At 34.2% G+C, this 26578-nt stretch overlaps 2 protein-coding genes across 4 annotated transcripts in view; both read left to right on the top strand.

Moving 5' to 3' along the window:
- The window catches only part of LOC125835590 (protein TIFY 10A-like), a 713864-nt gene that overhangs the window by 665239 nt on the left and 22047 nt on the right, over positions 1-26578 (top strand). The gene's annotated exons all lie outside the window — the stretch shown is intronic.
- Positions 1944-11648, top strand: LOC125835583 (probable polygalacturonase). The gene is made up of 5 exons (XM_049514698.1): positions 1944-2585; positions 8780-8900; positions 9706-9954; positions 10402-10555; positions 10872-11648. The coding sequence occupies exons 1-5, from the start codon at positions 2148-2150 to the stop codon at positions 11395-11397; spliced, it is 1488 nt and encodes a 495-aa protein (XP_049370655.1). The 5' UTR covers positions 1944-2147; the 3' UTR covers positions 11398-11648.

Below are 26578 nucleotides of genomic sequence, written 5' to 3'. Positions count from 1 at the left end.
TTGTTTTAACTATTTCTTAGTATTTTATACAATGACTTTGTTTCATAAATTGGTTTGATGAATTTAATTTGGATTAGCAATTGATTCTCCTATAAATGATTTAATGTGAGTGTCACTCACGACGGCTTGAATCGGGGCATCACTCTTGTTCAAGCCTCTTAACATTTTAGTAACAAGCTTCATACAATATTAGGTATGAATGAATTTACCGTGTCACCGACCGATCTACTAACTAGGAAAATGGTAAAAAAAATATCTCTCTTTTAGTCTATTAGCTAAATTTATTCCTATTTATACTATAGGTCGTTATCAAAATTAACAAAAAAAATCTTCTTTTTAACACTTTTTCACCATGACAGGTGAAAGCCTACGTGGCTGACATTTGAATAAAATGTGTCACATAACATGTCATCTTAATGCTATATATACTTTTTTTACTTTCCGACTTTAAAGGCTAATAGTAAAAAAGAGAAAAGAAAAGAAAAATTAAAGTAGGAAAAGATTAAAATCTAAAAAGGAAAAAAATCTAGCGCTAAGATAACATGTCACATGATATCTAGGGGTGTACAAAATCGAATCGAAAATCGAACCAAACCGTAAATCGAGTCAACCCGAAAAAAAATCCGACTAGTGGTTTGGTTTTGAATAAAAAAACCCGATTATATTTGGGTTGGTTTGGTTTTAACTTAAAAAAACCAACCCGAGACCAAACTAACCCGACATTATATATATAATTTTAAAATTTTATTTTATACATAAAAATATTTACTTTGATATAATTTTTAAATATTTCTTATACTTTTTCATAGTTTTTATCTTTTAATATTATTTCAAGTTTGAAACTTAGAATTATGAATGGGCCAATAAAGATTATAGTCCACATATGTTGGTAATTATAATAAAGCTTAAATCAAAATCAAATTAATACTAATGCAAAAAGAAAATCAATTCAACACTAAGAATGACAATAATATTGAATATTTGTTCTTTAGTTTTACATTGGTTTAGACAATTAAAATACATAATCTAATTTTAATTTCCTTTGATATTTAGTCATGTAACTAATACTTATTAAGCTTAATTTTAGCATGATTTAGTACTTTTAAATTATGATCATTTTCATTATGACTTGTTAATTCGCAATAATTGTTTTACGCGATTTCATTATTATTATTTTTGTTGGATATTTTAGTGTTATTAATCATATCATATTGTGTTATATTTTTAAGAAACATCTTAGATAATTGTATTTTGGTAGGACTAAAGAAATATTTGAAGTACAAGTAAATTATATGTTATATGAATACTTTACCGGAAAAACCCGAAAAACCCGAAAAAACCCAAGATTGAAAAACCCGAGTTTTATTAATTTGGTTTGGTTTATAAATTTAAAAATCCGACATAAATGGTTTGGTTTGATATTTGAAAAACCCGAACCAATCCGGCTATGTACACCCCTAATGATATCTATTTCACCTAAATATTAGGCTACATGGACTCTAACCTTATCATGATGAAAAAGTGTTAATTTTTTTTTTTCTTTATGAACTTGGTAATAGCATGAGTATATTTACTAGCCCTTTAATATAATTAGAGAAAAACATAACCAATAAATGGTATTTTTGACCCTTTCCACTATTAACTAATATGTCATTAATCCGAAGTAATGGGAAAATTGACAAAGAAGTATTCATTTTGAAAAAAAGTCAATTATTTCGAAACAAATTTAACTAAAATTTACGAATTTGGCTCCCCTTATCTATCGGCATGAGATATATATAATCAAAATTATATTATATTAACAAATATTATAATTATAGTTAAGTGAACATTTTTCGATTAGGGCAAATTGTATAGCCACATGTCAGCAGTAATGCAAGTAGCATCAAAATGAACATAACACCAACTGTTTTCAAATTAAGGCTTCTTAAAGAGATACATTTTTCCTTAGAATGCAATTCATCACCATTTACCTAACCCCTTCATCTCACTGATCCAGACTACTACACTTCACCTTCCAAATTCTCTAATTTTTTTCTTCTGATAATTCACTTCACATTATTGTTTTTGCTAGTTCGTAGTACTATATTTTCATGCACACAATCACATTTCTCCTATCTTCACCTTGAAATTCGATTTTCTACATTATGGTTGAGACTCTAACGCCATCGTCTTCTTCATCCCGGTGGACTCAATTCCATCACCCACGTCCATGGATCACGTCACTATTCTCTAACCCCAAAACCCTTTTGACTGTTCTATGGATCGCCGTTATATTTTCTGTTCTATTGTGGCAAAGGGATGCTACTACCGGAATATTGTTTTTCCGGCGGGATTTCCCGGTGAGTCAGATGCCGAAGCTAAGGACGGTGGCGTTTAATTTGACGGAGTTTGGAGGGGTTGGTGACGGCGTTACATTGAATACGGCGGCGTTTGAGAGGGCAGTATTGGCTATTTCTAAGCTTGGTAAGAAAGGTGGTGGACAGCTTAATGTGCCACCTGGATATTGGTTAACGGCGCCGTTTAATCTTACCAGTCATATGACTCTCTTCCTTGCTGAGGGAGCTGTGATATTGGGTATTGATGTAAGTACTCTCTTCATCTGTCAATGTTTAAAAGTTGTGAATTTTGAATGCTGCACAGTAGAAATTAACTGCTAATTGCTTATAGTTTACTGTTTATGAACTTTTGCTGATTGTGGTAGACAAGCTTGCTACACATGATTTGATGTTGAGAAATTGTGCAACTGTATATGCTATATATGGTGGATGTGTCATGTGTCTTATACTTGGTAAGGTCTGCATACATTCTACCTTCCCCAGACCCCACTTGTGGGATTTCACTGTGTATGTTGTTGTTGTTTTGTTGTGTCTCATACTTGGTTTTTCGAAAAGTGAGGATCAAACAGTTTCCTATCTTGAGTTGTAGATGGAGATCTCGGAGAAGCTATTTGTAGTGGATCTATGCTAAGACTCTTTTTCTATTGACATCAACCAAACACTTGGAGAACTCTACTGTTGGTTAGATTACATTGCATTAGAACATCCATGATGCTTGATAGGAATTCTATGTGTATAATTGTGGTATGCTTTCCACCTTCATTGTTATGTACTTTCGTTGTTGGCATATGTTCCTATCACCTTAATATGTGTAGAACTATTTTGGTATATGTTACCTCCAATACATCTTAACTCATCTGCCTTAATTCATCATGAATTTCTTTTTTCATAGTTGATAAGGTCATAACTTATGGCTTTTCCACTTGCCTTTGTTTATATTCTTCAACTTCTGATTCTACTCTGTTTTCCAATTCATTTATGTTTAGCAACTATTATAATCATAAATCCATAGGTTTGTCTCTAGCTAGCAGAAGAACAAAGGAAGATAACACACTTGAGTTTAAAGGTAAAACTTTAGATTTCAGAAAATCTGAAGTTAAATGGTCAAAGCCAAATGCAAATGGAGTTTTTTTTCATAAAGAAAATGCAAATGGAATATAAAGTTGCAGACCCTGTTGTTTAGTGTAAAGATGTCCATAACTCCCTAATCCTTAGCAAACTTGTACTTCTAATATCTTTTTAAACTGAAAAATGATAAACTTGTACCTCTAATTTATTCATAACTGATTAAGTACTTGAAGGAAGAAGGCAACAAGAGAAGTCTAATAATTGGTCCAACTTTATAGAAGAGTAGATCTCATTAATCTCTTGAAAGTACTCTCTTTGTCCTATTATATCTCGTACTTGCACTTTTTGTCTACCAAAATAAGTCGTCTTTCCTTAAAAAGAATATTTTCTAATAGAAAAATCTTAATACATTCTATATGCTTCTCATAATGTTTAAGACCATTCCGCTTAATAATATCTTTATTATTATTTTCAACTTTTTTCATATTGGTGGTGCACGGCCAGCTGAGAGAACCTTGATTTTTCCACTGTATACCTGCATCCTCCCACCAATACATGTACCATGCAACTCTACCATTATGACTTAGGCAAATAGGAATAAATCAACTAATTTATTTGCCTCAACAGTAATAATATCATTATTTTATACAACTTTGAATTTTAAAATTTCTAAGTTCATTTGGATGAGTCAAATTTAAATTCTGATTAGATGTTCTTTTATCTAACAAACTAACTTTTCAACTGATCCCTTTGTCCCATTTGTGAGACACCACTTGATTATATTGGAGTTTAAGATGATAATTTGGATTGTATACACGGATAGGAGTGGCAAAAAATAAACATAATTGTTTATAGTTAGTATACTAGGGAGAGATCTCAATATAAGTATAAAACTTAAATTTTCTATGTTAAATGGTCTTGAATTCTCGAGTCTTATGAAGGTTGAACAAAATTATTGAACACTCTCATGTTTGTATTCTTCAATAATATAAAAATGCTATGTATAACCCCCACATGTTCCCTGATCAATTACTTAACAACACATATTCCCAACTTCTCTTATGTTGCGAGTCAAATTAGGACTAATCTAATAGGAAGGATGCAGTATATTCTGAAACATATCATAATTGGACTAGAGCTCTGTAGCATGAAGAGGACAACAGGACTAATTGATAGGACAGATGGAATATAATCCCACTGGAGACTGTAGTTTGAAAACTTCTGAATCATGCCTCATTTATGAATATTAACTGCTTTTACAACCACTTCTTGGGTCACATCCCAGCTGCACCTGCATTATCTGCATGGTGCATCAACATAGATCTTTGGGGTCTCTGCTTTGGCCTTTGGCTCAGTTCACCTGTTTTTAATAATCTCTAATTTTTCTGGTTGTTTCTCCTCATTCTTTTACTTCAATGCATAGGTGGTGCAGGGAGACTGATCTATCTCTGATTTATGATTCCATAGGTTCTCTGTTTCAGTGTTCACTTATAGTTCACCTCTTTTAATATTCTCTTTATGTGCAGAATTTCTGGTTGTTTCTCCTCTTATAACTCACCTCTTTTAATATCCTCTTTATGTACAGAATTTCTGGTTGTTTCTCCTCTTATAACTCACCTCTTTTAATATTCTCTATATGTACTGAATTTCTGGTTGTTTCTCCTCTTTTTTTCTCTTCAATGCCTAGGTGGTGCAGGGAGTGTGGTCTGTCTCTGATTTATGATTCCATAGGTTCTTTGTATTGGCAGTCTTATAGTTCACCTCTTTTTATATACTCTGTATGGAGTGACTTGCTGGTTATTTCTCCTCATTCTTTCTCTTCAATGTCTTCTATGTGTTACATGGTTTTTGATCTTGCTTCGATTTAGATTCCTTATGATCTTGTTATCCATCTGAGCTTTTGACAACTCCTTGTGATTGTTATCCAAAAATAAGTGGATTAAGTGATCTAAGAACCGAGTTTGTTGCAGCGTTTGCCTGCGCTGACTATGTATTTTGGCTCATGTGTGGTATAAGAGTTGAGACATGATCTTTTTCTTTGCTTAGTCCAAATTAAAAGGATTTGATGATGTCAAATTTCCAGTTGCTGCATGTGTATATTGCCTCTATCATTTCCTCCGCCCCCTCCAGTTTTTACTGCTTAAAGTTTTTAATTCCTGTTGATAAGTGTGGTTACAGATGGGAGGGTTCTGTTGTAGGTTTACTTTTGAACTAACTGGAAATTGTAGCTGGTCATATATGATGCTTTTCATATTAATATATCATCGAGGTAAGGCATGCATATAGCTGAGGGGATGGTTTCTCAAGTATGTGATCTTGGGCTTGACATTCTGTGTCAATGTTATAGGCAGACTGTATTTTTTCCTACTAAGATCACCATGTGTCTGTGAGTCAAGTTCCCCGATACCTTTAACATTTTTTTCTCTTTTTCTATTCTTGCTTCTTTTTTTAATTTCTTTTGGTGTTTTGGTCTTTGGGCTTATTGTGAGAATAAACTTCATGTCTATTTTGATAGTTCTATTTTGTTTCCAAAATCAAAACAGAAAAATGTGTTTGGACATGAAAACAAAAACATTTGTGGAAGATGCCAAAACATTTGGGAGAATTGTCCAAGTCCATATAGAGACCAAATTCCCATCCCTTTTCCGATGTGAGAATTCTTAACAAGACACAAACAGGGCTTAGTCCTGCAAAAATATTCTGCCTCATTGACCTTCCTATAAGTTGGTCCATCTCCGACCTCGAGTACCATTATTACGTTGGACATCCTTAAATACATCTATTTAACGACGGAAGGATGTAGCTATTTGCCTAGAGACTACTAAAAGTCATGTAGCTATTTTCCTTTTTGACACCAAGGTTTATCCTTTGGGTAAGACTTCCCTGCTTATGTCAAACTCAAGGTATATTAGTGATTGGCTTGGTGGCTATAGAGTATCACCTTAATCTACTTAAGATATTTTATTTTGTATGTCAAACATATCAATCATTTGGCTCTCTTCTTCAGCCAATCTGGTTTTATAAAAACAATGGTAAATAGCAAGATCACAGATTGCCTTGGGAAAAGCTCTTCTCCTCTTCCACCTGTAGAATGGTTATATTCTAAAGCTCTTCCAAACTGTGATTTGCTTGAGGCCTTCTAGACCATTACCTACTTCTTGCAAAATAGTTTGAATTTTGAACTTCTATCATTCAAAGCTGTTTGGTCTTTTTGCTATTTTATCAAACCCCGATTGTCCCATTACTCAAGGTGAACTTCTATTGCATGATCTCCATTATGCCTCTGAGTAGTGAGATTTAACAAAAAGGTGGTTTATATTTGTCCAAATACATAGACAACCCCCTAACTTGTCTCAAATTTTCATTTAGACATCTCAACATGGGTGTGACCTATTTGACACTTGACCAAGAATCAGCCAACAAAAGAAGTGTGTGTAAATCACACACTAGTGATTACATATCACTGCAATTCAAAAATAGCAACTCACACTGAAATTAAGAAAAATTAACACCATGAAAAGAAGTGCTTCTTCTTCCCTTTCCTCTACCTTCCCTTGCAGGAAGCTCAGACAGACTTTAATGCAGGGAGTTCTGTTTAGAAATCATAGAAATCATCAACCAAAGGTGTCGCTAGATGGAGGTATCTGTTAAATCCTAACTCTTTTATCTGCCTTGGTCTACCCTCCTTTCTTAAAGTTCGGAACTATAGAAGCTTTTATGGATCCTTAGGGAAAGGGATCCGAATGCGAGCAAATTTGAAGACTTCCGTCGAAGGTACTTAGTCACATACAAAAAAGAAAGTAATACTGTAATAGGAATTTAGAGGAGTTTGATAATAATTCAGCAATGATGGTCATGATGCTCAAATCAGACTCATATCCTTCGGAGTGGTTTAACTCCATCAGTTAGTGAGAATAAAATCCGTGAGTTGAATTAGTTGAAGCACTATGTGTGTCATTAATCCGTAGGTATACTTATAGATGTATACTGCTACATAAGTTTATTTTTTGACAATTGATTGAAGTTATTAAATTAAAGCTAGTATAACTAAATTCTTTATAAACACTTAATACTTTATTAATAAGTTATCTCGTATAACAGCGAAGTGTTACCTTACATGTGTGTGTGTGTGTGTGACATAAACCCTAGATCAATCTAAATGCCCTATCAACCTATACTTATTGGCAATAGGCATAGTTAAAGCACTCTTGTTATGTTGACCACACCCACAACCAAATTGTGTTGGATCAACTTGGGTGCAGGCTGCAGCAAGGATATTGCAGGGTCTGAGCAACATAGAGGCCCGGCTTCTTATTTTGTCCATGCCAGGATAACACACATTCTTGGAAAGTATAATCCATGAAAAGTTTCTCGGAGTGCCTTTTAATATCCTTGCCAGTTCAACTTTTTTCCTCCATTACAAAAAGTAATACTTTGGCCTCCATGCTACCACCTTATATTAGGCATTTTTGCAGTTTGCAACTCTAATACTAATGACTGTGCAAAGTTAGAAAAAGGGATTCAAGTCCTAATGGAGGGACTGCAATTTTTGTCAATATAGTGGCATTCTCTATGGGAGTGGCCTCTATGGCGGACAAGATGAGGGAAGTGAGACTGAGATGGTTTGGGCATGTGTAGAGGAGGTGTGTCGACACCCTAGTGAGGAGGTGCGAGAGACTGGTTGTAGGGGGTACGCTGTGGTGTAGGGGTAGGGGTAGGCCGAAAAAATATTGGGGAGCGGTGATTAGACAATACATGGCGCATCTTCATATTACCGAGTACATGACTTTAGATGGGAAGGAGTGGAGGTTGCGTATTAGGGTAGAAGGGTAGTAGGGGTAGAGTGTTGTGTTGCATTGCGAAGGTTTAGTGTCTGGTGTAGGATTAGTTGTGTCCTTGTAGTTCTTGCAATATGTTGTTAATATGTTGTTTATTGTATTCCGATTATCACACTATTTTGCTTTTGTTATTGTTTCTCTCCTGTAGATTTTGTACTATTTTCTTATTCACCGTTATGCTTTCTCCACTGTTTTTTTCTTCTTTTATTTGGGATTGATGAACTTCAGCCGAGGGTCTCCCATAACAACCTCTCTACCTCCATGAGGTAGTGTTATAGTTTGTGTACACTCTACCCTCCCCAGACCCCACTTTGTGGAACTTCACTAGGTTTGTTGTTGTTGTATGGTGGCATTCTCTGTTCTTTTACAATTAGAGACATTTATTCATTGAGAAAATTAGCTGATAACTTTTTCGTATTGGCCCATCATTTTGCATATTTCTCATTGCTGAAACTATATCTAATTTTGTTTTATTTCAAGTGGCTGAGCTTATGACATTTCTGTATTTCTCTTTGTATCTGTGATGCTCAACAGGATGAGAAGTACTGGCCTCTCATGCCTCCCTTGCCTTCATATGGATATGGGAGAGAACATATTGGACCACGCTATGGAAGTTTAATCCATGGCCAGAATCTCAGAGATGTTGTAATCACAGGTTAGCGACTTGTTTCTGAACGTTTATGACTGTCAAACTGACCCTGTAACTTCACCCAAAACAGCAAGAATTTTGCAATGTGAAGTTCCCATAGTTTCCAAGTTGTTGAAAATAGTGATGTATTTCTATATTAGTTATATTGTCATCATTATTATTGCTAGTGACTAAATCCACTGCGTAGTATTGGAATGAAGTGGGTCCAAATGGATCGAAACAGATATTGAGGATTCACGCCAACCTGAACTAGCTTGGGATTGAGGAGTTGTTATGTTACTTTTGTTGTTTTACAATGATTGTGAATCATTGAGATCAATCACGTGGCAGGTCAATGTGCATTGTTATAATTTTTGTACCGGAAGTGTCCGTGGCTGGTGTTCAAATTACAGATATTCCATCCACACTGCTGAAGAAAAACTCTTCTTTGCATTGACTGGTTATTGGTTTATTAATTAGGGGGACACAGGGTGAAGCTGCTGATCCAAAAAATTTCGGGATCAAATGAAGTGACACTACTTCACTCCGAAATTTATTTGTCATATTTGACAAATAAAATTTATTCACTTTACGTATGGATAAGTATTGGATTATTTCTTCACAAACATATCAATATTTTATATCAGATCTATTGCTTGTATCCGTAAAGGTTCAGCAGTGAACTAGGTGATGTGATGATACATGAACTTTTCCCGCATCATGCACAAAGTTATTGTTTACAGATTTTGAATAGTGAAATGTTTTGAATTTTTCGCTGAAGTATGAAGCTAACCAACTCAATCTGATTATCTGTACATATTCCTGGTAACAGGGCATAATGGTACCATTAATGGGCAGGGTCAAGCATGGTGGAAGAAGTACAAGCAGAGGCTTCTTAACAATACCAGAGGGCCGCTTGTCCAGATAATGTGGTCTAGTGACATTGTGATCTCTAATATAACATTGCGTGATTCTCCGTTTTGGACACTCCATCCATATGACTGCAAAAATGTAACAATCAAGAATGTCACAATTCTGGCACCCATCTTCAACGCTCCGAATACTGATGGCATAGATCCAGGTGAATGTTCAATATGTCATCATTGCAGACAATAGAAAACTTTGAGCTAGTAATCACTTTTTTTATCTGCAGATTAGGATCAGTCTGCATTATATATCTGTCAGCTGTGAACAATAACATTTCTAGACTAAATTTTATTGATTTTCTCGTGAACTTTATTATTTAATGAAATCAATAATAAGTACGCTAAAATATTCGAAGATAATTTGTTTAACCTGCTTATAGAGGCGATTTGTGCTTTTTTTTTGGTTTATCATTTCATAGGGAATAAGAATTAAGCTCTGAGATTTTAATATGCAAAAATTCTTGCAAGCCTGCTGAACCAGAGTTCTTCTTAGGATGATATTATTCTCATAGACTTTGATACACTATACATACTTCTTTATTGTTTACTTATTCCCTCTTATTCGGTGCGAGTTCTTGATGTTTTTAGTATGGTCTGGACAGATTCATGCGAAGATATGTTGATCGAGAACTGTTACATCAGTGTTGGTGATGATGGCATTGCAATAAAGAGTGGTTGGGATCAGTATGGGATTTCTTATGGACGGCCTTCAACAAATATAGTCATCCGAAATCTTGTAGTTCGTTCAATGGTCAGGTGAGGTTTCCAAGTGCACTTACATTTGTTTTTATGACCTGGATATTTCTGACAACAATTGCACCTATGGCATTTCAACACATTATCTGAGGAAGGAAATCATTAGTTTTTCTTTTTTCGGTATATTTGGGAAAATGTTCATTGCTGTTGATATTGTTAATCTGCTGACAATTAGTAACTTTGGTTTGAAGAGATGCAACTTTTTGTTTTCATCTTGAGCCTTTGTTAAAAGAATCTGGCAACATAGCACGTTAGAATCATAAAGAATAACACCATTTACATTGCATGGCGCTCACATTGGTTGAACAATATGCAGTGCAGGCATATCGATAGGAAGTGAGATGTCTGGTGGAGTGTCAAATGTCACTGTGGAAAACGTACATGTTTGGAACTCAAGGCGTGCTGTTCGCATCAAAACAGCAGCTGGCAGAGGAGGATATGTACGACACATAGCATACAGGAACTTGACATTTGTAAACGTTAGGGTGGGGATCGTCATCAAGACAGATTACAATGAACATCCTGCTGGGGAGTTTAATCCCAAAGCTCTACCAGTACTAGAGGACATAAGCTACACGTCGATACACGGTGAGGGAGTTCGTGTACCCGTTCGTATCCATGGAAATTCTGAAATTCCAGTGAAAAATATAACTATCAGAGATATGTCAGTTGGGATAACATACAAGAAGAAACACATATTTCAGTGTTCTCACGTTCAAGGTCGTGTTATAGGTACTGTCTTCCCCGCCCCCTGTGAGAACCTTGACCTATATGACGAGCAAGGACATCTGGTACGACGTTCTGGCTCTCAGAATGCATCGGACATAGATTACGACTTTTGAAATGGTTTCAAATTTCCACATTTTTAGGGCCAATTTTCCCAGTAGCCAGCCTCTGATTTATATGTCTATATCTTTTTATGTTCAGTCAACTACTTTTTGCCCAGTCAGTCATTTTCTAGTTTTTCTTTTCCTTTACTTGTAACATTCCTTTTCCACTGTACATAGAACAATGAAGTCCAGCTTTATGTATTCAAAATTTCCAACAGCTAATCTAGTTTGTATGAAATGTGAAAGCAGCATGAAGTTTCCACTCAACTGTTTCAATTTTTTGATGGGACAATGATTTGTGTCAGCAGAGAGCAACATGCTCCTATTAACGCGTTTTCTTATAGCTATGCATTTATACAATAATGACCTCTCGACGCAACGTTAGATATTTTCTAATCGGAGATTTTAAAAAACTCAATTGGTTGATTACTGAAATTTCACCTCTTTGGTGAAAAATTTAGGGACCTAAGTAGTTGCTAAAAGCAGGTGCAAGTGGGAGTCTGCTACAAGTCAAGTTGAAACACAAGGAAATGGAGCCCTCTTATAGAAATAGGGATGCAACTTCAGTGGCGGAGCCAGAAATTTCATCAAGAGTGTTTAAGATTTTTTTTAAAAAAATAAGTGAGTTGAATGTTATTTGTTTAACCTAGGGATTCTACCATGAACGATCTCAACATTTGTCAATATCAAATATAAACAATCGAGTTTTTCTTTTCTTTTTGATGCATTGATTTTACATGATAAAAATATATGATTATTGTTTTTAAAGTGAAATATTGATAGAACAAATGCGTCTAGCTTTACGAAACATAAATCACACCAGTAGAATTTTTATTTGTTTTAAAAAGAAGAAGATAAAACGCATGTATTGATTTTAGCTTTGGGTTTAAAGTTGTTAACATATATAAACACAAATTTTTAAAGTAAAATGTTGGCTTTTGTTGTTTTCACTATTCGAAGGTGCATTATATCCTAGATAAAAATTAGAAATACATGATATCTAAATATTCAAAATTAAAATAATGTACATATATGTTACTCTATATTATTAAAATTGTAACATTAATAATTAAGAAACTCGATGAACATAATAATGGTAAGAAACTCGAGGAACATAATAATGGTGTGTGAGGTTGTGTTCTGCTCTCAAAATAAAACTAAAAACCTTGTGCGCTCTGTGGGATTCAAACCCGCGCATCTGGGATGGAAATGAACATGCTTAACCATTGCACCACGGAAGAGTTTATGTCAAGGTTGTTCAACATTAATTATTTATCCCTTAAATCCAGAATTTGACCACTCTATATGATATAATTTTCCGGCGAAGGGTGTTCAGCTAACCATCCTTGGATGGCTGTAGCTCCGTCCCTGTGCAACTTGCAAGTTTTTATTACAAAATAGGAAAAGAGCCTAATATATTCCTTAGTTTTGTTATTTTGAGCTGATATATCCATTATTATAGAAATGACTCGTATATATTTCTATTGTTATACAAATAGCTCTGATATAGTCTTTTGGTCTAATGAAAGTGCAAAAAATAATTTTTATATTTTCTGTAAGTTTTAATTCATGTAGTATTTGATCCTTTCTCATATGTTTAAAAAATGATTTTTTTTATTCAAAGGCTAATTTGGGTTAGCTGTTTTGATTGCTAAATTTATTTATTTTACTTATTTTGTTGTATAATTTATTATAGATGTCCCAAAAAAATTTTACAAATACAAAAAGTAAATGACAATTTTTTTTTCGCTTTTTCATTCATACTTCTTTTTATCTCATATCTTTACACTAAAGATGAAAAAAAATAAGAATAGGAAAATCAAATAATCATTTTAAAAAATAGATCTATTAAGGAGATATTTAATTAAAACTTAAATAGTTGTTGAATAAAAAAAAAACTTGTGTAAAAAGGATCAAATATACCCTGAGCTTTGTTAGAAGGATCATACATATTCCTATATTTATTTTGTAAAAAAAAAAATTAAAATTATTTTTTCACTTCTGTTAGATGAAAAAGATATATGTGAGCCACTTTTATAAAGGTAAAAGTATATATCACTTTTATAACAATGTGTATATCAGCTCCAAATTGTAAAGTTAAGGAATATATCAAATCTTTTCCCTTTGCAAAATTGTATCGTAATTTAATACTATTGTCAAAAATATTTGACAATTACCATGAGTGTTTGAAAAATTGTCTTGTCAGAAATTTAGTCCAAATTATATGTAATTTTTGCTACTTCAAATTTGATAACGAACATTTATTTTGATACAAATCCCAATAATTTCCCAGGCCAGCCCAAAACTTTTTGCAGTAGCCCTAATCAAACAAATTAAAATCAATCACAAATAAGCAATAATATATCTTCAATTTTCTATGACACAAAAAAATAAAATAAAGAAGGATGAACAAAAATTACTTGCTTTTTCTATGAGGAAAAAAATTAAACATGACAGTTGACACCCTGTGAAACTTTGTCTAATTGTTTTACTAAATGATGCTCCCTCCATCTCATATTACATGGGTATTTTCTATTTTACATAGTGATTACAAAATTATTAATAGATTTATCAATTTTATTGTTTTGCTTTTTGTTCATATTTTTTCTGTCCAATAATAGTTGTTCACTATTGACTTCACACATAAATTAAGAGCATGTTTGGCATTGCGGCTAAACATAACTTATTTTTAGAAGCTCTTTTTAAGATGTCTTTTTAGAAAAGTTCTTTTGAAAAAAAAAATTGTGTTTGGCTAATTTATTTGAAATGTGTTTTCACAAATTGTGTTTGCTAACCTTTTAAAAAAAAAAGTGTTGTAAGAGTCAAATTACAAAAAATGACAACTATAAATGTACTTCTAATATTAAAATTATTTTATAGAGAGAAATTTTTTTAAATATCTATTATAAATTATTAATTAAATTTTCATTTTAATTAAAATTAAAATTTACATGTTTAAATATTCAATCAATATTATACCTTTTTGGGAGGCTGAAATCTTTAATTGTTATTTTTTTAATCTTGTAAAAATATTATTGTTACCTTGTTCTAATTGTACAAAATAATACATAAAATAATATATAATATATAAACGTAAAATAAATTATAAAATTTATTATATAAAAATTTAAAAATAAAATTCTTGAATGAAATTTAATCAAATTTATGAAATATGCTAATTAATTAATAAGAAATATATTGATAAATATGTATATATGAAAAGGATATTTTAGTCTTGAGAAAAATAATTTTTTTTCTGTTTCTGCTTTTTTAAAAGAACATAAATTTTCTTCTCAATAGCAGAAAAAATGTTTCTGCTTCCATTTAAAAACACTTTTATTGATTTGTCAAACACTTAATTTTTTAATTAAATGTTTTTTTCTCAAAATAAATGTTTCTGACCTCCCAACAACAATGTCAAACAAGCTCTAAGAAGCAACAAAATGATAGGTATAACTTCATCAAATCATCCTTATTAAATATAAGTTATCTAAACAATGAAAAATGAATAGTAAAGGTAAAATAGACACAAAGTGGTAAATTATTCATTAATTTTATATATTGGACAAGTATTGTAGGACATCCCAAAATAGTATAGTGGACAAAAAAAGATGGACGAAGGGAGCATTAATTAGCCTTTTGAAAAAAAGAAATTTTGTATCTTCAAAATTTGTTTAAACTTCCAAAGCCATATTAATTGTAGGGATAAAATGAGAAAAAATTAATTAATTCTATCATAATTTAATAAGTGATCAAGTAATAGAGACAAATATTTTTAGTAAAATGTCCTTCTAATATGGGACGGAGGAGTACTGCTCATTTTTGCTGAAAATACGTTACAATGATTTGTACAAACTTTAATTTCTTTCGATAAAAGAAAATAAAAGATTGTGAATAGTAAACAGATACGAATAATTGTTCAAACGTATGATAGTTTGTTTCCTTTTGAACTTATCTATTGTGCACTTAATTTTAGTAAAAATATATCCAGAAGTTATACGTATACATTTATGAATTAGACTGTCAAGAATAAATAGCTCCACTAAAAAAGTGATCAAATTAAATAATCAAAAGTGAATTTTAATAAACTGAGGCTAACATTTTAGTAAATATCATCTTATCATACGTGAATTCTAACTTTACGTCTCTCTTTTCATTATATATTTTCCTTTCCCAATCTCCAAATGTAATACCTATGTTTTTTCAGATGGATCTTAACATTTTTAGGTGGACGGCTTAAAAAAAAATCGCCTACTTGACTGTAAGCGTTATAATGTACACATTGATTTTATATATATTGGCTAAAATTTGCCAAAAAAAGAATAAAATTACGTGGAAATTGGAAATTACCCTTGTGTATTTGCAAAGAAATTACAAGGGCCGTTACAGAATGGAAAAGGAAAATAATAAGCTAAAGAAATGTTTAAATTTAGGTGAGAGGTCATTGTTAGAACAACTTTAAGGAAATATCTTTAATAATTTTCAAAGGAAGAATATATGTGCCAAAACATTATGAATAATAATTTAATTAATTAGTCAATAATGGGAAGTAACAACCATGGCCTTTTCCTATATGGCATGCCATGTTCTTATTCAACATGTGCTTACATTAATTATTTATCGATAATATATATATATATATAGATGGGATATAATAGAGCAGTCAGCACTCCTATTACGATTCCTTTTCTTGTCATCATGTGTCTTTTTTATATATTTTACTTGGCTTATTCAACGAGGCAATTATGCTAATTAATTCATGCATGTGATGTACGACTACTATTTAAAGGAAATTTAAATTTTATTAAATGAACAATTAATTAATAGGTTTAAGAGGGTTTTTTTGAGGGGGGGGGGGGGGTTAAAGCTTAAGAAGTTATTAAAGGAATGAATAACTATTTAGTCCGTGAAGAGCTTTTCACTTTTGTGTGCCTACTTCTTTTTAATTTGTGCTATTCTTTATCTTTTAGCTAAATGTATTAAAGATTATAAGGCTATAAGCAGGATTCAACAGTATATGAGACCAACTAGGTTCTAAAAAAAAAACTTATAGCGAATATATACTTAGGCACTCATAGACAAAGAAGGGCGTAATAATCGACAAAATACAATATGCTATCATTTTGATATAATACTTATAATAGCATATTTAATCAAGTTTTTGAAAGTCAAAAGTGTTATTATTATTATTTTTTTTAAATCAAAATATGGCAAAGCCTTTTATTAAATAGCAAAGTAACTACAAGAGAAACAAAGCAAATTTGGGCCTATTACCCAAATCCACTAATGAAACAAAAAAGTGTTATTATTAACTAGTAAGCAAAAGTTGCTTTTCATAGGCTAAAAAATCATATTGCTTCGAAATCACTTTTGAAACGCTGGCTTGATCGTCGTTTAATATTTATAAATATATTTTTCAAATTGATTAGTAAAATACAAAATACTATAAAAAAAATTGAATGATTGTTGGCACATGAACTAACACAACTAATATGGTGATAAAATATGACAAAAGTATATGATAGGATATTATAGATTTTTCTAACTAAAGTATTAAGAAGCTTTGGTTTTCTTGAAATTAGCATAGGCATGATGTGGAGGTTACTAAAGTATTAAGAAGCTTTGGTTTTCATGAAATTAGCATAGTGTTAGAATTTAGATCATTGAGAGAGAAAAGAAGAAATTGTATTGAACTGAATTGAGAAGATATTTTGTCACACCATTTACATTCACTGATGGTCCTTATTTATACACTGTTCTAGATCTAACTAACTCTAATAGATTGATGCCAGCTCAGCATACTATCACCTGCACATCTAACTAACTTTTACAATTTGACAATCACATTGTATATTTCAACACTCCCTCTCCAGCAGGAGGATGTAAAAGATCCAATACTCCTAGCTTGTTTAACAAATGAACATGTTGTGGTCGACTGAGGCCCTTTGTAAGAAGATCAGCTTGTTGTTCTCTCGTGTTAACATAAACAGCTTCCACCAGTCCCTTTTTGATTTTGTCACGAATAAAATGACTTCGATGTATTTTGTGCGCTCATGAAATATGGGATTTTGAGCAATCTGCATAGCAAATTTGCTATCACTAAAGATGCATACTGGTTGTTTAACCTCAGCTCCCAATTTTTTGAATAATCCCAGCAACCAAGTAATCTCTGCCACTGCTGCTACCATACTTTTGTACTCAGCTGAGCTTCTAGAGACTGTAGCTTGTTTCTTAGATTTCCATGAGATCAGTGAATCACCAAATTTAATGACAAAATCAGTCACTGAACGCTTGGTATTTGGGCAAGCTGCCCAGTCAGAATCACAGTAACATGTAAGAGTTTGAATTGTATTTGCCTTTAGTAAAATACCTTGTCCAAGAGCCAGTTTCAAATACCTCACTACCCTGATAGTAGCATTCCAGTGTGATGTTTTGGGATGTTGCATGAAATGGCTTAGGGTCTGCACAACAAAACTAATATTTGGCCTAGTAATTGTTACATACAACAGTCTGCCAATGAGCCTTTGGTATGCAGTTACATCTGCCAACAATTCATCATTTTTAATTCCCACTGTGGCATCATGTTCATGAGTGGTTAACTTCTGATTTACTTCAATAGGAGTGGTAGCTGGTCTGGAACCTCCTAGTCCCATCTCTTATATGAGCTCCAATATATACTTTATTTGATTCAACAACACACTTTTTGTGGATCTGAGCACTTCAATTCCCAGAAAATACTTTAAGGTACCTAAGTCCTTCACTTTAAATTTCTGATGCATAATAGCCTTAGCTTGATCAATTAGAGCCACATTACTCCCAGTAATCAGCAAGTCATCTAAATATACCAATATTAGAACTATGTCTGACCCTTGTTTCATAGTAAATAAAGAATAGTCATGGTTACTTTGAACAAATCCTGATGATATAAGAGCCTCAATGAGTTTTAGATTCCATTGCTTTGATGCTTGTTTAAGATCATAAAGAGATTTTTTCAACTTACAGACTTAATTTATGTTCCCTCTTTGACCTGTGAAACCTTGTGGCATTGACATGTATACTTCTTCATCAAGATCACCTTGTAAGAAAGCATTATAGACATCCATTTGGAACATGTCCCAACCTTTGAAAGCAGCCAAAGCAATTACAGATCTTACTGTAACCATTTTTACAACTGGAGAAAAGTATCATGATAGTCTAGGCCCGCCATTTGGCTGTAACCTTTAGTTACAAGCCTGGATTTGAACCTTTAAACACTGCCATCAGCTAAGTAGTTGATTTTGTAAACCCACTTTGACCCACAACATGCTTACCATCAGGAAGAGGCACTACTTCCCAAGTTTTGTTAGCTTCAAGGGCTTGAATTTCTTTCTGCATGACATCCATCCATCTAGGATCCTGTGCAGCTTCCTTAAAGGTAACAGGTACCAAGGTGGAAAATTTGGCAAGAAAACTTTTATAGGAATCAGAAACAACATCATAGGACAAGTAGTTTGATAAGGGGTAGGCTGCTGAGGACTTTGGTTTGTTTGATACATAATCCTGCATCCAAAGAGGTTGTTTCACAATTCTTGTAGATCTCCTTGGAGATGTAGCTGGACCAATTGTATGTACATCATCTTGATTTTCAATGTCATCCCTCCTTGCAGGTGCACCTTCAAGGACATTATTTTGAAGGACAGTAGCTTCATCAACACTAACACCAGTTGAACCAATTGAATCATCCAAAGAAGGCTCAGTTGAACTTACCTCATCATGAATCTCCCTGACAGGATGAGTAAGAGAGTAATCTTTCAACTGAAGATCTTCAAACTGACATATTCCTCTATGAGTATCATGGACACAGTTGTGAGCATCCAGGAAAGGAAAAACATTTTCTCTAAAGAGGACATCTCGACTCACAAAGAATTGTTTATGCTTAATATCAAACAACAAATATCACTTTTGAGTTTCAAAAAGACCTATCAAGACAGCAACCCTAGCCCTTTCACCAAATTTGTCTCCCTTAGCAGTAGTAGTGGCAAAACATAAACAGCCTATAACTCTTAGGTGTTGAATAGACATCTTCTTGGCATGAAGTAATTCACATGAAATCTTGCCCCCTATAGCAGTGAAAGGCAATCTATTAATGATATATACAATAGCTTGTATGTAGAGTCCCCAATATTTGATAGGAAAATGTGACTGAAATCTCAATGCCCTAGCTGTATCTAGAATGTGTCTATGTTTCCCCTTGACTACACCATTTTGTTGTGGTGTATACACACAACTACTTTGATGAATAATTCCAAGGTCCTAAAATAAACTATTACATTGAGAGTTGAAGAAGTCTGTACCATTATCAGTCCTAACCATCTTGATCATACAACCAAATTGATTTTTAACCATAGCTAGAAAGGTCTTTAATACTACAATTACTTCAGACTTGAGTTGTAACAAGTATATCCATGTATATCTACTATAGTCATCCACAATAGTTAGGAAATATTGTTTGTTATCAAAAGTAGATGTCTTATAAGGACCCCATAGGTCAAGGTGGGCAAGAGAAAAATGTACATCAACTCTTGAAACACTATGTGGAAAAACAAGTCTAGATTGTTTGGCTAATGGACATACACAACATTTATTTTGCAGAAAACTAGTGTTTGCATCAGAAAGAAAACCTATCTTCTTCGTGGTAGATGATGAAGTGTGTCCTAGCCTCCTATTCCACAAATCAACTTCATCATTATTCTCTACTGCTGCAACAACATGTATGCCTCTATGATTAGTATGACTCCAGTTCTTTACAGTATCATTGAGAATGTATAATCCATCCTTCATTCTACCAGTCCCCTTGACCCTGCAACTTGAGAGATCCTGAAACACACATTGATCAGAGAAGAAAGTAACAACACAATGAAGCTCTTTAGTCAGTTTAGCTACTGACAACAAATTAAATTTGAAGTCTGGGGCATGCAATACATCCTCCACAATATCATTATCGAACCATTTTAGGCTGCCAATGCATGTAATATTTGTTTTATGCCCTGTAGGAAGCTGCACTTTATCTCCTATTTTTTCTACAATTATGAAAGTTTCTTCTAGCCTTTTTATGTCAGTTGTAACATGGTGTGTTGCTCTTGAATCCATAATCCATTATCCTACAACAATATTCGACATAAAACATGCATTCATACTTGTCATGTTACCTTGATGATCATAACATCCTTGAGGCTATTGAGCAATGCTTGTGCTGGCATCTTTGCTCAGTAGTCCAATGAGTTGTTTGTACTGTTCCTCGTTAAGTTAAACTCCTCTTCTTCCAAGATCATTAGTCGACTTTTGTTCCACACATCCTATCTTTGGATAAGAGCTTTCACCACCAATTACATTGTTCACTGCAGTACTGCCCTTGTTTTTGTCCATTCCATCATTTGGATATCCATTTATCTTCCAGCAATGCTCCTTTGTGTGTCCATTCTTTTGGCACCAATAGCAGACTAAGAAAGGTTTTTTTTCCTTTGTAAGGTTGTCCTCTCCCAACAGTACCTTGATAGGGTTGTCCTTTGTAATACCCCGGAAACTAATAGACCAAACTCGAGCCACAAGCTAGGGTTCTATGGTGTGCCGTATGTGAAATAATGTCGTAGATGAGACTTTATGTGTTGTGAATGAGGAGTTTAATGGTAGGGATTCAAGGTGTGAATTAGACCTAGTATCCTAGATGACCTATAGGTGTTTGATTGTGCATGGGAAGGGCAGCCACCAACGCAAAAAGGCAAGCCTAAGCCAAAGGGCCAAAGCTGCCCAACCTTGGCAGCCACTGCCTAAGAGCTCATGACCACCTTTACGACCAGTGGTTTGGACCACGGTCCGTGAAGGGGTCCTTGAATATGCCTTAGACACTTGGGATGCCAAGCCAAGAGGCCTAGACACTGCCCTAAGTCCATGAGGCACTTCACGAGCCGTTGGCTTGACCACGACTCGTCAAAGTTCCCGTGAAGCTGCCTTAGCAAATTAGGGTGGTTGAGGGCCAAAAATGGTTGGGGGAGCTACTGGTCCATGGACCACGGGCACCACCACAGACCGTGGTGTCCTTCACTGACCGTCCAAGTGGCCGTGGTGCCTGGGACGGGGCTTCCAAGTTGAGGACAATCAAGTAAAATCCCATTCGACTAGGTTTAAGTGGGGGTAGTTTTGTATGTATTTTATTAACCTATTTAGACTATTTTAAGTATATAACTCTTTGTTTTAATTCACTTTACATTAGACATAATTCAAAACCCTAAATCACTCCTCTCTCAAATATTTCTCTCTCAATGAAGAACATCTATTGAAGAAGAAGCTAGAGTTGAAGCTAGGATCAAGAACAAAGGGTTTATTGCTAAAGGCTTGTGCTAGGGATTTGATCAAGGTATGTTTAGCTCTTCATCTATGAGTTTTTCCACCCATAGAGTCCCTCCCCTAATTTGTGAAGAAGAACCCCAATGAAGATAAGGTTACTTTCAATGCATGGGTTTTAGGTGGGTATGATTCCAAAAGGTTGGATACTACTCATATGTGATTAAATTGATGTTGATTCATGATATTATGAAGAATTTATGTGAATTCCTTGATTTACCCTAATTTCCAAAGTATGTGAGTTTAGATCTTTTGATGAGGAATTGATGATGTTTGTTAAATTCTCTTGGGTTGTTGATATGTATGGAGTATATCCAAGGATGTGAATATGAGATCATGAATTGACTAGACTTATGCATGCATGTTAGAATATTAATTGAAATGATTAAAAATTGGGACTTGTGATGAATTATTCTTAGAATTGGCTTATGACTAAGGCTTAGGGTTAATGTGGCTTGAAATCTAGACTAGTACGATGACTGTGAAGTAAAGCTTGAATGTAGGGCTGTCACGACCCGAGAGCACCCCCTAGTCGTAACCGGCGTACTCGACCTCTCGGAGGTCTAATACAAGCCTCTTAGCATTCATTCATCGCATAAAACTAAAAACCATAATGAATTAAAAACTTTCTTTACAAAGAAGACATTTCATAAAAAAAAACAATAGCAAGCGGAAGACTTTCTAGACTTTATACATGATGTCTCAAAACCATCTAATACTTTAGAGTACAAAATTCGGGACCAATCCCATACACAACTTAAACAATACTAAAAAGACATAAAAGAACATATGGGGTATTGTCCTCGAATATATGAGGACTCACCAAGTCTTCATCTTCAACACTTAGAAACCTATCAAATAGCCATGACATGTCATCATCTCCAAATCCCTACACTTTAGTCCAAAAAGGGAAAGAAATGGGTTTGCACAATTAAGTACTAAGTATGGAGACCATGCAAAAACATGCCAAAAAGGACATTTTCAAGGAAGTAAATGCTTTCATATCATTTGATAAAACCTTTCCTTTACAAGTATAAGAGACATAATACAAGTCAACATTAACATATAAGACCATAGCCAACCATACATATACTCAACATATGTCCATATACAACCCATGCTTAACTTTAAAAGAACACATGTCATTTCATTACCATAGGACCTCTACCTAATATATTCTTAAGACACACTTGAGTGAAACAAGAAGTGACCGCCCATACAACCTCTTCAAGCACACTTAAGTGTTCCCATAGATTACCTTAGATAAGGACATTTCCTTTACAACATAACATCAATAGACCAACATTCTTTAAGAAACCATTTTGGAGACATTCAAGTACATAAGGGGACTTTCACATAATAGTCGTTAGGCTTAGGGAACTCACTTTAGTATCTTCAAAGCCTACTCGTGCCATGTGTAGATAGCATCCCATACTACTACCTACACGTTGTAGAACCTATCCAATAACTAGAGTGCACATCCCACATGATGGGAATAGGCATTAACCGACATAGACCATGCGAGCTAGACATGGAATTCGGTGTCATAAAACCCTACACCGTGGAAGGTGTTCTACTTTCCAAGGGTAGAACTAGGACACATCCCATGTAGGCACATGGTTTAGGGGATATCCAAAGATGTTCATTGTACTCTTGCCTCATACTCGGGAGAGCTACCATCTTAACTATATCCACTCGGTGCTTAGCCTTAGTTCCCATAAAGTAATTTCATTCACATGTATGTGCTAGAGAGGGCACCATCATTAGGTCTACCGACCCATAGCACATCTACCAAGAAGGGCACCACAAGGATCTACCGATCAAGGTTCATTAAGGATAGCTCATTAAATCCCCCTGGAAGGGTGCCTTAGGCCTACCGATTTTTCATTAAGGGTGCCTTAAGCCTACCGGTCCAAGGTTCATCATTTCACACATGAGAAGGGCTACCACCATTAGGTCTACCGATTTCATGGTTTTACATTTACTTAGGAAAGCTAGACTTATGAAAGGGCACCATTTCTTAGTTTTGCCAATTCAAGTCTTGGCCTAGAATTCCTCTTTTAGCATTTATAGAAAGGGCACCATTTCTTAGTTCTAGCCCACTTCACACTTTCATGCATTCAAGACTTTAAGTAACAAGGAGAGACACTTTAGTCTACCAACCAAGTCACAACATTTTCATTTAAGGATACTTCATAATCCAATATCATTTCATATATACATCATGAGAAATCATATTTTAACTCACAATGCTATCCACTTTACATAGGATCATCACAAGATCACATAAAACTCATTCACATCATATCTTCACATATAGCTTCATATAAAACTCATTCACATCATACCTTCACATATAGCTTCACATAAAACTCATTCACATCATACCTTCACATATAGCTTCACATAAAACTCATTCACATCATACCTTCACATATAGCTTCATATAGGACTTTACATATAGCCTCATATGTGTATAATAATACAACAATATAATAACATTCACATAATGCCCTTCATGGCCTCAATTCACAATAATACAACAAATAACCACCTCCACCAATGGTGGATCAAACCAACCAATAACAATTATATTAATACTAAGAGATCAAGCCATCTTACCACCCTTTTCAAAGGCTATAAGCCACAATACTCAATTCCATGCCAATTATACAATATTTATCAAGTTTGATCAACTTACCCTCTTTCCATGGCTATCTTCATCATCCTCATATTCCAACAATTAACAATACAATAACAATGATAATAACAACATTCAACTATACAAGCTAAGCTAAGCATAAGCCAATAATCAACATGAAGACCAATTCACAATTTTGTCCATTCAAGGCTAACATCCCACATCCTTCAATTCACTAACAATTCTTAACAATTCCACATAGATAAATACATATATGAACAGTCCACAACAATCTACACAATAATCGTCCATCAATTACACAAAATCAATACACCCACTTTAGGCCAAATGTAGAGAATTTGAGAAGACATGGATTCATGGGAATTTCTTTCTAAAAACCATTAATAATCATTAATAACCATATAAATCATCATTTAAAACCTTTTTATGCAAGAACCCATGCTAGAATCGAAATAGGTTTTTGTGTGTATTTGAAAAACCTTGAAAACCTTTTGATTGGGTTTCTTGAAAGAAAGAATAATCAAGGATAATGATCCCCATACCTCTAAGTTGAAAACCCACAAAAATTGGAGAAGAAGCACTCGAAATCTTCAACCCTAGCTCCAACTCCTCTTCTTCCTTGAGTTAGAGAGAAATATTTGAGAGAGGGAATGATTTTTGGAAATTCTAAGAGGAGTGACTTAAATGAAAGGAATTAAGTCATAAAAAGGTCTTATAATTGTTAGGAAAAGAATAAAATAACATAGGGTCAATTTTGGAAAGGACTAAGGACCCATAAAGTCTTAACTTAAAAATTCTACCCCTTCCCGTCTTAGTTCGCCTTTTTTTTTCCAGCCTGACAGTGCTTCAATATTTCGGGCATAACTTTTTACTCCAAGGTCGGAATTGGGCAAACTCGGTGGCGTTGGAAAGAGGACTCAAAGACCTTTAATTGGATAGGTAAAGGTACACCTAATTCATTTTGAGCTAAAAGATATGACCATTTAAAGTTGACCCTTACAACTCACTAGTTCAAATGACTAGTTTCCGGACGTCACGGTCATTTCTCATTATTTCATCAAGTTCTCAACTCCAAACTCACATGTGAGGCTCTAGTTTCACTAGTTCATTTTTAAGGACGTTACAAGGGCTTGAAGTCATAATGTTGATCACTACAGCTTATAGAATGAGTCTAATATGATGAGTTAGCTTGCATGTATGTAGAATATGAAAGGTTAATCACCTAAAATGAATTATGCTTGTTAGACTAGAATAGCTTGAGGTTGAGTCTTATGATTCCTTCATAGATAGTTGAATTATATAGTCTGGGATGGTAGATCTCATGGTAGTTTGGGATTGAGGAATTAAGCTCTCCTAAAGTTAGCTTGAACTAGCATTGGTAGGATGCTTTTCATGTTAGCTTGAATTAGTATAGGCATGGTAGCTTGGGATTGAGGAATTAAGCTCTCCTAAGGTTAGCTTGAAGTAGCATGACTAGAATTCTTTCATGGTAGCTTGACTTGGTTAGGCCAAGACCATTTCATGATAGCTTAGAATTGAGATATTATACTCTCCTAAGGATAGCTTAGGGTTTAGGATTCATACTCCCCTGTGGATAGCTTGCATCTTATTGAATGGTTGCATGGTGGCTAGGTTGGTATACTTGTATCCTTCCTTTGATATCTTGGATTGTATGATATGACGTTTTCCATGGTAGTTAGGTCTAGCATAGTAGTATGCTATTCTTTGATAGACTAGAATGAAAGATAGTTAACATTGAGTAAGTTAGCCTAAAGAAGTACTTAGTGTGGATGGTAGTATGGGATGTCATTCATACATGGCACAAGTATGACTTGAAGCTACTTATGAAGTGCCCTCTTATGTGATGTATTCCTAGCTTGGTTTGTTGCTATAGTTGCCTCACCATGATATGATTAACTTAAGTTGATAGTTCTTTATCAATGTGAAGTAGGTCAATAGTGACACCTAGAATTGGTAAATGTGAATAGGGTGACTTCAAGATATGCTTAGTGTGTGTGGTATTGTGGGATGCCCCACATGCATTGCACAAGTGTGCCTTGAGGTTACTTAGGGGTATAGTGCTCTTATGACATGAAAAACTAGGTCTTGACTATGAAGGTGGGCTATGACCAAGAATGACCAAAGAGAGGT

This window comes from Solanum verrucosum, unplaced genomic scaffold, assembly GCF_900185275.1.
Source record: "Solanum verrucosum unplaced genomic scaffold, falcon-dt-bn FXZP01000040.1, whole genome shotgun sequence".
In the NCBI taxonomy this organism is placed as follows: Eukaryota; Viridiplantae; Streptophyta; class Magnoliopsida; order Solanales; family Solanaceae; genus Solanum; species Solanum verrucosum.
Note: the sequence above shows the minus strand (reverse complement) of the source record. Positions and strands in the feature narration are given on the sequence as shown.